At 46.9% G+C, this 17,068-nt stretch overlaps 1 protein-coding gene across 1 annotated transcript; it reads right to left on the bottom strand.

The window, feature by feature from the left end:
• Positions 1–300: 300 nt before the first annotated feature.
• LOC123725564 (pentraxin fusion protein-like) lies at positions 301–1,117 on the bottom strand. Its single transcript, XM_045691846.1, has one exon. It carries the CDS (start codon positions 1,112–1,114, stop codon positions 506–508), a length of 609 nt encoding a protein of 202 aa, XP_045547802.1. The 5' UTR covers positions 1,115–1,117; the 3' UTR covers positions 301–505.
• Between the last annotated feature and the right edge of the window lie 15,951 nt (positions 1,118–17,068).

Genomic DNA, 17,068 nt, shown 5'->3' with positions numbered 1-17,068 from the left:
TACCCTCAAATAAAAGGTGACACTTTACTATAGCTTCATATAAAAAAAATGATGTTTGCTCTCAAATCCAAAATGCTGAAGTATAGAGCCAAATGAGAAGTTTTAGCTTCACTGTCCGAATAAATATGTAGTGGAGTGTAAGTACGTGTATGCCTTGAATGCTTACAAATAGCTTGTTTTAACTCGACTGCTGTAAATCATGAGATTTTCAAACTGCGTTCTGAGTGGGAACTGTACATCGGCTTCTTGACCCCCCCCCCACACACACACACAAATCAAAAAACATATGCTATGTGCCCGTCGGGAACTTTATTTTTGTTGAGATGAGACAGGGACTCAAACTAATACAACTTTATTCTCCATATGAATTTTCTGTAATTTCTTAACTCCCTCATCACACTGACACACACACATCACACTGACACACAGTTGAGAGGAGCACAGGGTCAGGCCGCAGTGCAGCACCCCTGGATGGAGAGCGTGTTGTTGGTGCCTTGGGGACACCCTACAACTCTTCAGTGATCACCTTGACGTTCCCATTGACTATGAGCTCTATGGTTTCCCAGTCAAAAATGTTCCCTCTGGGCATACGTTTCCCAACATGCAAAGCTTCTATCATGGCATCGGAGAGCACGTAGTCCCACATGTTGACATCTGTGATCTCACCGATGAAACTCTGCTTGCTTTCAAAGTCCTTCAGGAAAGAGTTTGGATCCTGTCCCAGGATGAACTTACCTCCCTTCTGCACTTTGTGTCCTGGTTTATACACCTTCCTAACGCTCCTCTTCCCGTCTACGTGGAACGCGGCCATGCCTGACTTCGAGTCCCAGGTGAGACAGAGGTGGGTCTGGAAGGTGTTGAGCTCAGGTAGGTGGAAGAGGACCCCGTCCCCACTCAGATACAGACTGTACTCGCCGTCAGCTTCTCTCCACACGTTGAGCTCGTCGTGGTACAGTGTACGGTAGGCGAACAGGATGATCTCACGGTTGCCCTTTGCCAGTTCTGTGGCCACCCGCATGCACAGGGTAAAGGCTTCCATGTCAAGATTCTTCTGAGGGACCAGCTCCACGTAGCTGTTGTCAGTTTCCATTGGGAACACCAAGGATCTTCTCATGGGCCTCTCTATAGAGAGACAGAGAGAAGAATCATGCTGACCTGGGTTCAAATACTATTTGAAATCTTTGTGGCAGATGGGAAGGGTTTGCACTTTCAAGAGTTTTCTATTAGTTCCATTGCGACAGGCAAGCTCAATCCAACACAGCTAAAGTATTTGAAATTATTTCAAATAGTATTTCAAACTAGGTTTGGAATCATGTGACAGTGACACAGGCTTGAGGGGTCAATTCCATATGTCATTCAGTTGAATCAGGAAGTGTAGTGACATTAATTGCTAGTAGCAAATGAAAAATAACCCATTTTCAATTCAGGAACAATTCAGTTTCCTTATCTAAATTTGCACACACAATGCTAGAAGAGTAAAATGTCCCCCATTGTGTCAATATTAATATAAATGGACCAGATTTGTGTTTTAGGAACTGTATTAGTACCCGTCCTAGACTGTTCCCTGTTCTGGGAAGCTTTATAGCACCACATTTGGTTAAGCTCACACCTAAATTCTCTAAATAATAATCATAATAGATTTTATTTTAAGCGCTTTTCAAAACACCAAAGTCACTTTACAATAGTGAGACAGAAATGAATAAATAACAGAAGTGAGTTTGAACATTTCAAAGAGGATGGCCCCCACACCCCACCTATTTTATTGCTCTTAGGGTTGTTGTCTATGAAGCAGGAATGGGATTATGTTTGTGTGTCTGTGTGTCTGTGTGTGTGTGTGTGTGTGTGTGTGTGTGTGTGTGTGTGTGTGTGTCTCTCTCTCTCTCTGCAGGGGTGTTTGAAAAAATGTTTTTTATCTAAACAATTCAACAATGGGGGGCATACATACATAACGATACCCAAACAACAGGTGATTTTCCTAGATAGGGGATCAAAGGAGAGATGCTCTCCAGGGTGGGGGCTGTCACAGTCAATCATGCCAGCCTCTTTTTGAAAGGCCTTTACTTCTGACTTAAACAGACTCATTTTCTACCCAGCTTATTAATTAATGCTGTGGGATAAATCAGGTGTTTCTTGGTGGTCTTAAACAAATTTACTGTGAAACAAAAGTGTATACTCTACACACATGTTTATTGACTTAAAAAAAGACCCCAGTAACATGACAGACATAGTAGAGATGCTACAAAAATCTATTAGTTGGTATGTATTTTCCAAAGCCTGTCTGGATGTGAACTACATTGTGCCTGGAAAACTTACGGATCAGGGGCTTGTGTGGGATATCCTGCTAGAAAGAGAGCCTGTCATGACGACGGGGTGGAATTGGAAACGGCAGGATGTCAGGGTTAAACCTATAGCCGGGCCCTTTATCTGTAAAAAAGGAACAGTACATTTTTTTTAAAAGGTCTGTACTAAAGATTTACAATTTAATAAAGGGTTTTAAATGCTATATCTCACCCCTTAACGAACGGGAATCTGTCATTTCTCTCTCGCCCGGGTCTGTCGCAGAGAAATGCAATGTCTTATTTTATACGAATAGTCTTTCCTACAACAACATGTTAGAAACATTAAAGGTTATTAAAAAGTGTAGTACTGTGCCCGGTAATGGTGGCTGACCTGATGTACAAACATTGTTTATACATAAAAAACATTAATGCATGTTTCAATATTGCATAGTAAAAATGTTTCAGTGATTACAAGCTGTTTTTAAAAAGGTCTGTACTAAATATTATGAATTAAATAAAATGGTTTTAAAGAATCTCACCTTTAACGAAGGGACTCTCATTTTCGAGCTATCCCCTTGCCTGGCCCTGAGAAAAAAGGATTCCGGAAAGATGTGTGCGTGCGTGGGTGGTGTGTGCGTGTGCGGGAGTGTAGGTGTGTGTGTTTCAAAACAAAAAGGGGGTGGTGGGGTGTGTGTCTCTGCATGCGTGGCTTTTGAAACCAAAAAAAAATTAAAATAAAAGTAGGTATGTTGTTTAGGATTGTTTAGGATCTTCAATTGGGCTTGGGCACTTTAGATACGCCTTTCAAATACGTATTTATCTCATTCCCATCGATGTGGGGGCTAAAAAGTCCAACAGCCCAGGCATAATACACTGCTCAAAAAAATAAAGGGAACACTAAAATAACACATCCTAGATCTGAATGAATGAAATAATCTTATTAAATATTTTTTTTCTTTACATAGTTGAATGTGCTGACAACAAAATCACACAAAAAATAATCAATGGAAATCCAATTTATCAACCCATGGAGGTCTGGATTTGGAGTCACACTCAAAATTAAAGTGGAAAACCACACTACAGACTGATCCAACTTTGATGTAATGTCCTTAAAACAAGTCAAAATTAGGCTCAGTAGTGTGTGTGGCCACCACGTGCCTGTATGACCTCCCTACAACGCCTGGGCATGCTCCTGATGAGGTGGCGGATGGTCTCCTAAGGGATCCCCTCCCAGACCTGGACTAAAGCATCCGCCAACTCCTGGACAGTCTGTGGTGCAACGTGACGTTGGTGGATGGAGCGAGACATGATGTCCCAGATGTGCTCAATTGGATTCAGGTCTGGGGAACGGGAGGGCCAGTCCATAGCATCAATGCCTTCCTCTTGCAGGAACTGTTGACACACTAGAGCCACATGAGGTCTAGCATTGTCTTGCATTAGGAGGAACCCAGGGCCAACCGCACCAGCATATGGTCTCACAAGGGGTCTGAGGATCTCATCTCGGTACCTAATGGCAGTCAGGCTACCTCTGGCGAGCACATGGAGGGCTGTGCGGCCCCCCAAAGAAATGCCACCCCACACCATGACTGACCCACCACCAAACCAGTCATGCTGGAGGATGTTGCAGGCAGCAGAACGTTCTCCACGGCGTCTCCAGACTCTGTCACGTCTGTCACATGTGCTCAGTGTGAACCTGCTTTCATCTGTGAAGAGCACAGTGGCGAATTTGCCAATCTTGGTGTTCTCTGGCAAATGCCAAACGTCCTGCACGGTGTTGGGCTGTAAGCACAAGCCCCACCTGTGGACGTCGGGCCCTCATACCACCCTCATGGAGTCTGTTTCTGACCGTTTGAGCAGACACATGCACATTTGTGGCCTGCTGGAGGTCATTTTGCAGTGCTCTGGCAGTGCTCCTCCTGCTCTTCCTTGCACAAAGGCGGAGGTAGCGGTCCTGCTGCTGGGTTGTTGCCCTCCTACGGCCTCCTCCACGTCTCCTGATGTACTGGCCTGTCTCCTGGTAGTGCCTCCATGCTCTGGACACTACGCTGACAGACACAGCAAACCTTCTTGCCACAGCTCGCATTGATGTGCCATCCTGGATGAACTGCACTACCTGAGCCACTTGTGTGGGTTGTAGACTCCGTCTCATGCTACCACTAGAGTGAAAGCACCGCCAGCATTCAAAAGTGACCAAAACATCAGCCAGGAAGCATAGGAACTGAGAAGTGGTCTGTGGTCCCCACCTGCAGAACCACTCCTTTATTGGGGGTGTCTTGCTAATTGCCTATAATTTCCACCTGTTGTCTATTCCATTTGCACAACAGCTTGTGAAATTTATTGTCAATCAGTGTTGCTTCCTAAGTGGACAGTTTGATTTCACAGAAGTGTGATTGACTTGGAGTTACATTGTGTTGTTTAAGTGTTCCCTTTATTTTTTTGAGCAGTGTATATCTTGTCACGTCAACCTCCTACGGTTTAAAACATATGTTATTTCTAATCAGCGCATATACTAACAGTCCCCCACCCCGGGATATAAATTTACAACGAACACCCCCAAGCTGTGCTAGGAAATCAAAAGGAAATACAGGCAGACAGAATATGTCGAGACACCCGCCTGTGGTTTTTTGGGTCTCTAGACATTCTGGGGGGGAGGGGGGACTATATGACCATTTTTTGCATACAGGATGTCGCCCTAAAAAACGGCACCCCCGCTCTGTAAGCTCATTGCAGAATATCTCTCTCGTTAGAGTACGAAAGGCTAAAGCGCAACTCAAGACTCCAGGCCAACAGCCCCAAAGAGTTATCAGCCCCGAACAGCTAAAATATAATCGAGGAATCCGTCCTAATGGAGCTTTCTGAAGGTGAGTTAGTGAAAATAATATATTAGATTTGTAGGTTAGATATTTTCAGGGAATTGTATGGATATTCAACATTTGATATTATTGTAATATTAAACAGGAGTTATATGTTGTTTTTTTTTTTACCGATATTCTAAAATGGATGGACAATGATTTTTAGGTAATATGTCAAATGCACGTATTCTTATAAGTTAAACTGTATATATTTTGTATAAATACCTGTTAATATTATCTAACGTCTGTATGATACCCAGAGGCTACCTGGGCATAATTGATTGGGAACCGACAGCGTTAGACGGGGATTCTCAGAAGCAAACTGCGCCCGGTCCTTTACGTAGCCCTTCACCATCACACTATTTTCGACGTAAATCCAAAAATAAAATCCATAATAATATTTATACATTAAAAACAAAAAGTGGGCACCCTATTTTAAAAGCTATTTTTGTGTTTACAGCGGCCAGCCAACAAACAGGGGTACATGATGCATTAGGGACTCTGAACGACTTCGGAGGAGCAGATGAAACAGATGGTATTCTACGGTTTTGTACTAACGGCTAACTCCAAACACCAGCCAACAGCCCAGAACAGCGGAATACCGAGCAGCTAATAGATCATCTGTGAATCCATCCTCATGGAACTTTTTTTTTTGAAGGGGAGTTGAATATTCAATGTGATGTGTGTATATAGATATATATTATTTAAGAATGATAGGTATTAATTCTTGGTATTTACATGTATGTTTAAAAAAAAAAGAAGGCTATTTAACCATTGAATTTACAAGAATGTGTTTAACAGGCAGTGATGAAAACATTTTTAAGGAGCTCTAATTCAAACATGCAAAGATATATATTGGATACAATTACCTCGTTAAAACTGTTGTTACAATATCACTTCTCATTGAGGTACATTTCAAGGTTTCACAAAACATAAGACAACTATCTAAATAATGTTTCTCAGACTAACACACTGTTGAGTTTCCTATTTACTAAAGAACAATCACTAAGACAAAACACAAAAGGTGTAATATAATCTGTATACATGACATTCTATACTGAAAACAGGTACATTCTGAAAGATTTTGAGGTGGATGTGACAAATGTTTTTTTCACCTCTCAATTTAGGATAATACTGTTTATTTATACTTTACTTAAATTGTATTATTTATCGTGTCTCATACCATGCTAATACACTACCATGCAATGCAAACAGCTGTGGAATTAACCCATAACCGATGTGTGTCTTTTTATGGATCAATAATTGATCAAGAATACCAATAGGCAGGATCTGATCCTCTTCCCTATTACAACATCATATTTATTTATTTATTTATTTCACCTTTTATTTAACCAGGTAGGCATGTTGAGAACAAGTTCTCATTTACAACTGCGACCTGGCCAAAAAAAAGCAAAGCAGTTCGACACATACAACAACACATGGAATAAACAAACATACAGTCAATAATACAGTAGAAAAATAAGTCTATATACAATGTGAACAAATGAGGTGAGATAAGAGGGGTAAAGGCAAAAAAAAAAAGAAAAAGGCCATGGTGGCGAAGTAAATACAATATAGCAAGTAAAACACTGGAATATAATGCACAGTCATATGCAAAACCCTAAAACTCCGACAAGAAAACATTGAAAACCTTAACATGACTGCATGCATTGTCATTATTTTAGTTACCATCCATCAATGGTTGAATTGGCTACTTTTTATTTGTACATACACCGAGCTACCAAGTGGCGGGAGCCAAGCAACAGGCTAAATTAAAAAGACCCAAATAAAAATTATGTGAAAAGATGGGGTCAAATGTAAAAAAGAATACAAAAAAATAAAATAAAATAGTTTTAGTTACAACCAACAGGTCTTCCTAACATTTGACATAACTAGTAAGCCTTACATCCTGAATGTATAGGGGCTCCCAAATATGGACCTGGAGAACACACGGGAGAGCAGGGACCACAACCACCTTATAAGTAATTGAGCCGAGAACATAATTGCTATATTGTAATTAAAAACAAGGACCCCTAAGAGAACACGGGACCAAGGCAAAGCAGGACCCATATAGAATTAAAACAACAGTATTCTTAATGAGAAATATAATCTAATAAACAAATGTCTGCATAATGAAAGACATGAAAACTGTCTCCAACAATGTATTTAGATATGTATAAAACGTTGATATTGTCAGTAAGGTCACTGAGACTAACAATAGACAATAGTTATTGTGGGAGGTTTAGGGTTAAACTATATGGGAAGGATCATGAATGTTAGAGATTTGGTCACAGTGGGGATTTTGAAAGAGGGCTATTAAAACCCCAAAGTAATAGTGGTAAGAAAGATCATAAATGTAATTTCACATTCCTGTTTAGGGGGTTAATAACTTTAAGGAAACCACTATTCACACTATGTGGATTATAAACATGTACAGACATAGAGAACCATCACATCAAGATGTAACAGGGATGAATGGTTATTCAATATACAACAGTAGGCTTCTGTAACATGCAATACGTGTTAAATATGTTTTACATACAGCCATGAATGAACGGTTTCACAAACTCCTTTTAAAGGTTTTGTAAGCAAGTTGTAACAGGCCTCATTCAGCAGTCTAGAGATTAACCTAGAGACACCAAAAACAGCAATGTTTAGAGCAGCTTGGAGATTATTCCCCAAATATAAGGGGCAAAGAGCTGATTTACATAACTCTGTACAGACCAAAGGAATTTCCAGAGTTAGCAAACCCTGACATGATAACTCTGACTTGTACGTCTAATTGTCCAGCCATGGTGGTTCCAGGAGCCACCCCCCCCATCATCAACTGGTAACCCGTTCAATCACCAGGTCCACAGCCAAACATAGTGCGATTTCTGAGAATTTGAACAAAGCCTGATTTCTGAGAAGTTTGGACTTAGTCGTTTTTTTAAAGATTTTTTAAAACCTCCATAAATTGACCATTGGCGCCCTCCAGTGACTTTTCCCAGTAGTGGGTTGGTTTCATAGCGGGCATGGAGGTCTGGATGCCCCCTAAATGCATTTAAAACCATTTTGAAAATCTAGTCTTGGTTACCCAGAAATAATACCAGGCCCACAGTCAAACATAGCCTGATTTCTGAGAAGTGGGGACTTAGAAGTTTTTCAGACTTTTTTTCCCAAACCTCCATAAATCACTAATGCCGGCCCAAATTGATTTGGGCCCGTAGTATGGTGGTCCCGTAGAGGGCATTGACGTCTGGATGCCCCCTATATGGATAAAATATCATTTTGAAAATGTTGTTACCATTCAATCACCAGGCCCACAAAGGTGTGGCGATGGACAGACAATGTTTTTTAAAAACCTCCATAAATCACTCAGGCCGGCCCCCATTGATTTGGGCCCGTAGTAGGGTGGTCCCATAGCGGGCATGGAGGTCTGGAACCCCCTTGGAAACCCAAAGATAATACCAGGTGCCCGAAAAACATAGTGCAATGAACAGAGACTTAGTCGTTTTTCTGAAGATTTTTTTTAAAACCTCCATAAATCACTAATGTCGGCCCCCATTGACTTGGGCCGTAGTAGGGTGGTCCCATAACGGCATGGAGGTCTGGATGCCCCCTAAATGCATTTAAAACAGTTTTTAAAATTGGGTCTTGGTAACCCAAAAAAACACTAGGACCACAGTTGGACAGTCTCTGGAGCGAAAGGAAAAAGTGGGCACTTTGTCACATTTTCAACCAATTTCTGAAATTTTCAAAAAATGATTAAAAATACTTCCCGAGGGGCTAGAGGTCCCAAATTTTGGCTCATACGCTCTCTCGTGATGGGCAACAACTACTCCCTGTTTGCATCCATAGGAAGCTATTGGATCCGTCACCTACACATTTTTCTCTCCAACTTAAAACATGATTTTCTATTATACATTTTTATAGAAAAACAGTTTTAATTAGATGGAAATGCTCATCTATGTGTGCCCTTTTGTGCAAAAAACCCCCCCATCCAGATTGGAGTTGTACTTTTGAGTTATTAAAGGTTAAAGTTTATTTTGGTGTACCGGATGTTGTCCCTTGACAGCGGAGTACACTGAAATGGTGTGAGTGACAGCATAAAGATAGGTAATTCTACGTGTCCGGGGTTTACACACTCAGGCCCGGGTGGACCAGCCATGTACCGGCGCGATTTCAGAAATCTGGTTTTCGACCTGGTTTCCATGTCCTAGAAAGACGGGGGTGGTGGCAAACTACTCAGCCCGTATAGAAAATGAGAAACGGACACTTCTGAGGGTTGTGGGCCCCTCAGAACCATGGTACTTCGGACCATATCCCTTCGGCGACCAATTTTGTGGTTTGACCAGCCCCTTCGGCAACCGATTTGTCCTAACTTTTGATCCCAGTTTTCCAGCTTGGTGGTGGGAGGATATTGAGCTCTGTCCTGGGCAGGTGCTCTATCTCAGCTATCACCTTGTGGGTTTGGGTCCTCAATGACCATGGTTCTAGTCCTATGAAGGTGTCCGTCCCCAGCTTGCTACACGTTGCGTCTCCATGGTTCTCCTCTGACCGATTTGCATTTGTTTTCCACCTGGGAGGGCCCCTGTCGACCGGCCATTGGCTGGTGTTCAGACGGATGGTTCCTCCCCCCCACGTGGAAGTGCCTCTATCGGGGGAGCCCCTGTCGGAAACGGTTATCCCCGTTTTAATGACAAGCTCCAGCCGCGCACCGTCCGTGCGAGACCCAGCCAACCCATCTGACTCAGTGGCCCTACATTGGTGTTCCGGTGCGGGGAGTGAAGTACCCAGGTAGCGATGCCTGTGGTGATGTTCACCCATGCCGTACCGGCGCCAGAAACACGTGTATTTCTCAAACCCTGTCTTTAAAAAGTTGATGGCATTCCGAATAAACCCTCCAGCTAGACAAGAGACCTCTCGAGCGGTGCCCGGGCACCTGTGGCTCCGGCCATGGGCAGTTCAGGGCCTCCCGCTCAGTGCACAGTGGATTGCACCAGGGCCTACTCCCCTGATGGGATAGGACCGGTCCCTGGTCGTTCTTCGCTTAGTGTTCCCAGGTACAACGTCTATGTTGTGAGTGGCTACCTGGTTGATCCTGCCAGTAGCATATGCTTGTCTCAAAGATTAAGCCATGCAAGTCTAAGTACACACGGCCGGTACAGTGAAACTGCGAATGGCTCATTAAATCAGTTATGGTTCCTTTGATCTCTCCAACGTTACTTGGATAACTGTGGCGATTCTAGGTGGGTGCCCTGGTTCACATGGTGTGCGAGGTTGTGGAGGTGGGAGGGTATCCCCGGCTGGAGGTCATACCCAGAGAGAGGGGTGTTGACCCGGCCAGTGAGTGAAGGCTAAGGTGCCTGGAGGTCCAAGGCTCCAGGGAGTAAGCTCTACTCTCATGCCCGGAGAGATGGGTGTTGACCCGGTCAGTGAGTGAAGGCTAAGGTGCCTGGAGGTCCAAGGCTCCAGGGAGTAAGCTCTACTCTCATGCCCGGAGAGATGGGTGTTGACCCGGTCAGTGAGTGAAGGCTAAGGTGCCTGGAGGTCCAAGGCTCCAGGGAGTAAGGTCTACTCTCATGCCTGGAGAGAGGTGTGTTCCCCGGAGAGTGAGTGAAGGCCATCACTATCTGGTAACCCAAAAAATAATACCAGGCCCACAGCTGGACATAGTCTCTGGAGCGAAAGTTGAACATAATGCAATTTCAGAGAATTTTGGATTTAGTAATTTTTAAACAAATCTCTCTCCCGGGCAGCGCTGGGATGCCCATTTTGTCCTTTTTTCCCATTTGTGCCTGGGCATGTGTGCCTTTGTTCCTTTAACCCTTTTGGGCTATAATTTTAGCTTGAAACTGTGCCTTTAAGAGCGAAAAACAGCGGTTAATCACAGGCGGCGCGCGAGGCCAATTAGCCCCGCCTTAACCTGTTGGGGGTAGGGGGCAGTATTGACACGGCCGGATAAAAAACGTACCCGATTTAATCTGGTTACTACTCCTGCCCAGTAACTAGAATATGCATATAATTATTGGCACCCCAGGTGAGTAAGCCCACACCTGCACCCCAGGTGTGGGCTTAACTTCTCTAGGGCCAGTGGGACGACATCGTCCCACCTGCGCAACAGCCAGTGTAATCCCGTGGCGCGATTTTCAAATACCTTAGAAATGCTATTACTTCAATTTCTCAAACATATGACTATTTTACACCATTTTAAAGACAAGACTCTCGTTAATCTAACCACACTGTCCGATTTCAAAAAGGCTTTACAACGAAAGCAAAACATTAGATTATGTCAGCAGAGTACCCAGCCAGAAATAATCAGACACCCATTTTTCAAGCTAGCATATAATGTCACAAAAACCCAGAAGACAGCTAAATGCAGCACTAACCTTTGATGATCTTCATCAGATGACACACCTAGGACATTATGTTATACAATACATGCATGTTTTGTTCAATCAAGTTCATATTTATATAAAAAAACAGCTTTTTACATTAGCATGTGACGTTCAGAACTAGCATACCCCCCGCAAACCTCCGGTGAATTTACTAAATTACTCACGATAAACGTTCACAAAAAGCATAACAATTATTTTAAGAATTATAGATACAGAACTCCTCTATGCACTCGATATGTCCGATTTTAAAATAGCTTTTCGGTGAAAGCACATTTTGCAATATTCTCAGTAGATAGCCTGGCATCACAGGGCTAGCTATTTAGACACCCAGCAAATTTAGCACTCACCAAAGTCAGATTTACTATAAGAAAAATGTTATTACCTTTGGTGTTCTTCGTCAGAATGCACTCCCAGGACTTCTACTTCAATAATAAATGTTGGTTTGGTTCAAAATAATCCATCGTTATATCCAAATAGCGGCGTTTTGTTCGTGCGTTCAAGACACTATCCGAAAGGGTAAATAAGGGTTACGAGCATGGCGCATTTCGTGACAAAAAAATTCTAAATATTCCATTACCGTACTTCGAAGCATGTCAACCGCTGTTTAAAATCCATTTTTATGCCATTTTTCTCGTAAAAAAGCGATAATATTCCGACCGGGAATCTGCATTTAGGTAAACAGACGAAAGAAAATAAAGCATTCGGTCGACTCGGGCACGCGCCTAAGCCCATAGTACTCTGATCGGCCACTTGCCAAAAGCGATAATGTGTTTCAGCCAGAGGCTGCCTCGATATCGTTCAGCTTTTTCCCGGGCTCTGAGAGCCTATGGGAGCCGTAGGAAGTGTCACGTTAGAGCAAAGATCCTCAGTCTTCAATAAAAAGAGCCCAGATGAACAACAGCTTGTCAGACAGGCCACTTCCCATATAGAATCCTCTCAGGTTTTTGCCTGCCATATGAGTTCTGTTATACTCACAGACACCATTCAAACAGTTTTAGAAACGTTAGGGTGTTTTCTATCCAAAGCCAATAATTATATGCATATTCTAGTTACTGGGCAGGAGTAGTAACCAGATTAAATCGGGTACGTTTTTTATCCGGCCGTGTCAATACTGCCCCCAAGCCCTAACAGGTTAAACAATAAGCGTCACCAGAACCAGGCCAGTTGGCACATACCTAGGGAGCCCCATATGGGGCTGAGCAGGGCCCGTAGGCATAGCCTCGGGTGGCCAAGGTAGGGAGGCGAGGGCAAACCCAAACCCTCCCGCTTGGTAATAGACAGAGGTGGAAGAGAGAGTAAGGAAAGCCTCGGGAGGCCCGCACTGGGAGGTAAGGGAGGGGCCCTCTAGTAGGGACCCTCCAGCCCCTACCGGTGCGACGCAAACTGAAAGGTATCGGACTGGTGGTTGCAGGTGAGTGCAAGAAGGTAAAGGGGGGATATCCAACAGGGCCCCCACAACAACTCCGAAACACGAAACCTTGTGTGCGTGGTCTGCGAGCTCACCAACTGGGTGGCGTCAGGGGGGATGAGGGAGGGGCCTGCATGTGCCTCTTCGGAACCCCCTGGTTGTCGCCGGCAGGAGCGCAAGCGGGCCGTCTCTGGCAGGTTAGTATGGGGAGGTAAGGGAGGGGCCCTCTAGCAGGGCCTCGCCAACCTCTCGCCGTATGATGCCAGTCAGGAGCAGAGCAGTAGCTTGGCAGCAAAAAGTATAACTGATTAATGCTAAGCAGCCTCCGGCTGGATAGTGGGAGGAGGTAAGGGGGGGGGCCCTCTAGTAGGGCACCCCCAACCCCTACTCCCATGACACCGGGCGGGGGTACTGATCTAGCTCTGGCAGGATGGCATGGGGAGGTAAGGGGGGGAGCCCTCGAGTAGGGCTGCCCCAACCCCTCCCTTATGACGCCTGTTAGGACGCGGGACCAACCGTAAAAAAAGAATGTGGGTGGAGTGGGGACGCTAAAACCCTCTCTATACGCCACCCATTAGGATTTGGTTCAAGTACACACGGTCCAAGATACAGAGGGAAACGAGCTAGGAACACGCACACCGTATGAGCACAAGAGAGGATATTATTAATAGATAAAAGGAGAACTACATTGGATACTGCTACCCACTCGTATGGGTCTAGAGCCCTCGCCCCGGTGGAAGGCGGGGGGGGGAAGGAGGGGGGGGGAAGGAGAGCGGGAAGGAGAGCAACCGCGGAGAGAAGGGCTCTAATGACATCCTAGCCATTAGTCGAGTCCTAGCTACTTGATCACCAGGGAAATGGCTTCGATGCGTTTCTCCTCCCAGAGTGACCAGACTGGGATACCAAAACTGGCACCTACGGTGGGCGTTTCCGGACACCGTCAGGTCGTGCGACCAGGATCTTCCACAGCCCTATGTTCCGGGGGCCCTGGGAGAAAAAGCTACGGGAAAGGAGATACACCGGTGTGGCCAAGTCAGACCCGCAAGCGAAGGGCAGGCGAAGGGCAGGCGGGAGGGACCGAAACCGCACTAGAGGATATCTCCGACTTGAACGAACCCCGGTCTAGCCAGCCGAGAAAGCGCCGTCGCCTAAGTGAGTCTCAGCCCACAGGCCGGGATCCCCCCAGACGGCCGGATGCGGAGGGGGACCCAGACACCGTGGCGCCTCAGTGGGAGAGCGAATCAGAGACCTCCTCCGAGCCACCGGACAACGAAGGAGAGAGAGTCGTGTTGCCACCACAGCCAGTCCCTGCGGGGGGAGGAAAGAGAGGGATGCGTAACCCAGCCAGCTGCTCCAAGGAAGCGGAAACGGTAACACTCCCCGCCCGAGACCTGAGGTGCGGGCGATGTGGAACGCCACTTGAGACCGTTGGAAAGGTAGTGACACACTACGCGGCGGCCCACCCAGCGGTATCAGTGGTATTTGCCTGTCGAGAGTGCGGGAGGTCGAGCGAGAACAGCCACTCCATCTCTTGCCACGTCCCGAAGTGCAAAGGAGTGGTAGAGACCCGGATGGAACCGGACAGTGGTTATATTTGTGGACACTGTCCGAGAAGCTTTACAACGGCTGTGGGGCTGACCCAGCACAAGAGACATAAACACATCGCTCGCTACTGCCAGGAGAAGGAGGGGGAGGTGACTATGAGAGAGAGGGAAAAGAACGAGGCCAGGGCAGGATGGAGCGAGCGGGAGAAAGACGAGGTGACCCGCCTAGAGGGCGAGCTGGCTGAGGGGAAGCAGAAAAACAGGCAGATCGCCGAGAGCCTGGGGACAGGGAAAACCGCAGAACAGGTGAGGATGATGAGACGCAAAATGAGACTCGCAAAGGCACGAAGTGACAGCACCAAGGAAGCAGACCACAAGAGCGATCTTGTGGCGATGCTGTCCAAGCCCGGGACACCATTAACGCCCCCTAAAGCTCTTCGTGGAATCCTCCGCAGAGAGCTGGAAGGGGGTGCTACCAAGGATGGTGTCCAAATTGGAGCAGTCAAATTGTCCCTAAGGGGGGTGGAGCAAGACCCAGCCTTGCTCAACACAGCCGCCCTCGAACTGCAGCGGCTGCTGGGTGGGGCGTCGAGGGCCCAGAATCCGGGGAACCCAGCGGGTGAGCGCGAGACCACATTGCAAAGGGAAGGAGGGAGGATGGCAAAACTGACAAAGTATGTAAGGGCGCAGCGGATGTTTCAGAGCAACCAATCTAGGCTTGCAAAGAGCATACTGGATGGCAATGGAAAGGTGGCTGCTGCAGCGTCTCCACCGCTGGAGGTTGCTTCGGCATTCAAAAAGCGGTGGGAGGTGACAGAGAAGTACCTGGGTCTTGGCCAGTTCACATCGAGGGGGGATGCGGATAACGGGGAGTTTCGGTCGCCTATATCAGCAGTCGAGGTACGTGAGAACCTGGGGGCAATTAAAAATGGTACAGCAGCTGGGCCAGATGGGATAACGAAGGCAGCGTTGTGGAAATGGGATCCCTCTGGTGCGAAACTGGCCGCCACCTTTTCCATATGGTTAACACTGGGCACCCTGCCGGAGACATTCAAGAAGTGCAGGACAACCCTAATACCCAAGACCGATGACCCAATTCTACTCACCCAGGCGGCTGGGTGGAGGCCGCTTACCATCGGGTCGGTGGTCTTGAGGCTATACTCCCGTATTCTGACACACAGGCTGGCGAGGGCGTGTCCCATTAACCCTCGCCAGAGAGGATTCATCTCCTCACCGGGGTGCTCAGAAAACTTGATGATCTTGGGAGGCCTAATCAAGCGCAGCAGGGCGAAGGGCGAGACGTTGGCCGTGGTGTTGGTTGACTTTGCGCGTGCATTTGACTCAGTGAGCCATCTGCACATCTTGGAGGTACTCGGGCAGAGAGGGCTCGATGAACACGTCATTGGAATCGTAGGTGACTCGTACACCGACGTGACGACCACAATAGCAGTCAACGGGGAGCGGTCCCCTACCATTGACGTGAGGGTAGGTGTCAAGCAGGGAGACCCGATGTCTCCGCTGCTGTTCAACCTGGCCCTGGACCCAATGATTGACACCCTTGAACGCTACGGCTCGGGGTACAAACTGGACAACGAGCAGGTCACAACCCTGGCGTTCGCTGACGATCTGGTCCTGGTGAGCGGCTCTTGGGGGGGCATGGCGCACAATATCCGAATCCTGGAAGAATTCTGCCGTCTGACTGGGCTGAGAGTTCAGCCCAAGAAGTGCCACGGCTTCCTCACTCAGAGGGTGCAGGACGTGCGACTGGTCAACCACTGTACACCCTGGATAATGTGTGGGGAACAACTGCACATGGTCGGGTCAGAGGAATCAGTTGCGTACCTGGGTCTAAGGGTGAGCCCGTGGCATGGCATTATGGAGCCAGAACCTGTCGAACGACTCCGTGGCTGGATTAGCTCGATCGGGCGGTCACCGCTAAAGCCTTCACAGAAGGTGAGGATGTTGAACGTCTATGCGTTGCCGAGGATGATCTACCAGGCGGATCACGGTGGGTTGAGGCCGAACGTCCTAACTGTGCTCGATGGGATGATCAGGAAAGCGGTAAAGGGGTGGCTTCACCTCCCGACGTGTACCTGTGACGGGCTGCTTTACTCGAAATGCCAGGATGGTGGTCTTGGCATAGGGAAGCTAGCCCATCAAATCCCGTCTATCCAAGCCAGGAGGGTCTACCGCCTGTGGCACTCCGGGGATGCCATTACGCGGCTAGTAACCCGCAGAACAGTCGAGCGAAAGGAGTATCTCGGGATGTGGCGGAGGGCCGGTGGGGACGAGGACAGCTTGCCCCCCCTGGAAGGAAGCGCGGAAGGGGCGGCGCAGTGTACAGAACCCACCGAGCCGGTGAGGCCGAAATGCCTAGTCACCCCTGACTGGAGGAAAGCAGAATTCCTGAGATGGCAGAACCTGACAGCGCAAGGAATTGGGGTGCAGGTCTTTGGAGGAGATAGAAACAGCAACCACTGGTTGGCGAAGCCGGAAAAGTTGGGAGCCAGAGAGCGCCACTATATTGCAGGTCTCCAACTGAGGGCCAATGTATACCCAACTCGCGAGGCGCTGGCGAGGGGCGGGAGAGATACAGCGAAAATCT

The sequence above is a fragment of the Salmo salar genome, chromosome ssa12, assembly GCF_905237065.1.
Source record: "Salmo salar chromosome ssa12, Ssal_v3.1, whole genome shotgun sequence".
Taxonomy (NCBI): Eukaryota; Metazoa; Chordata; class Actinopteri; order Salmoniformes; family Salmonidae; genus Salmo; species Salmo salar.
This window is presented reverse-complemented; position numbering and strand designations above follow the sequence as displayed.

Bases quoted from the DNA above. Each gene is read 5' to 3' on its own strand.
- LOC123725564 (XM_045691846.1), bottom strand. From the start codon at position 1,114: ATGAGAAGATCCTTGGTGTTCCCAATGGAAACTGACAACAGCTACGTG.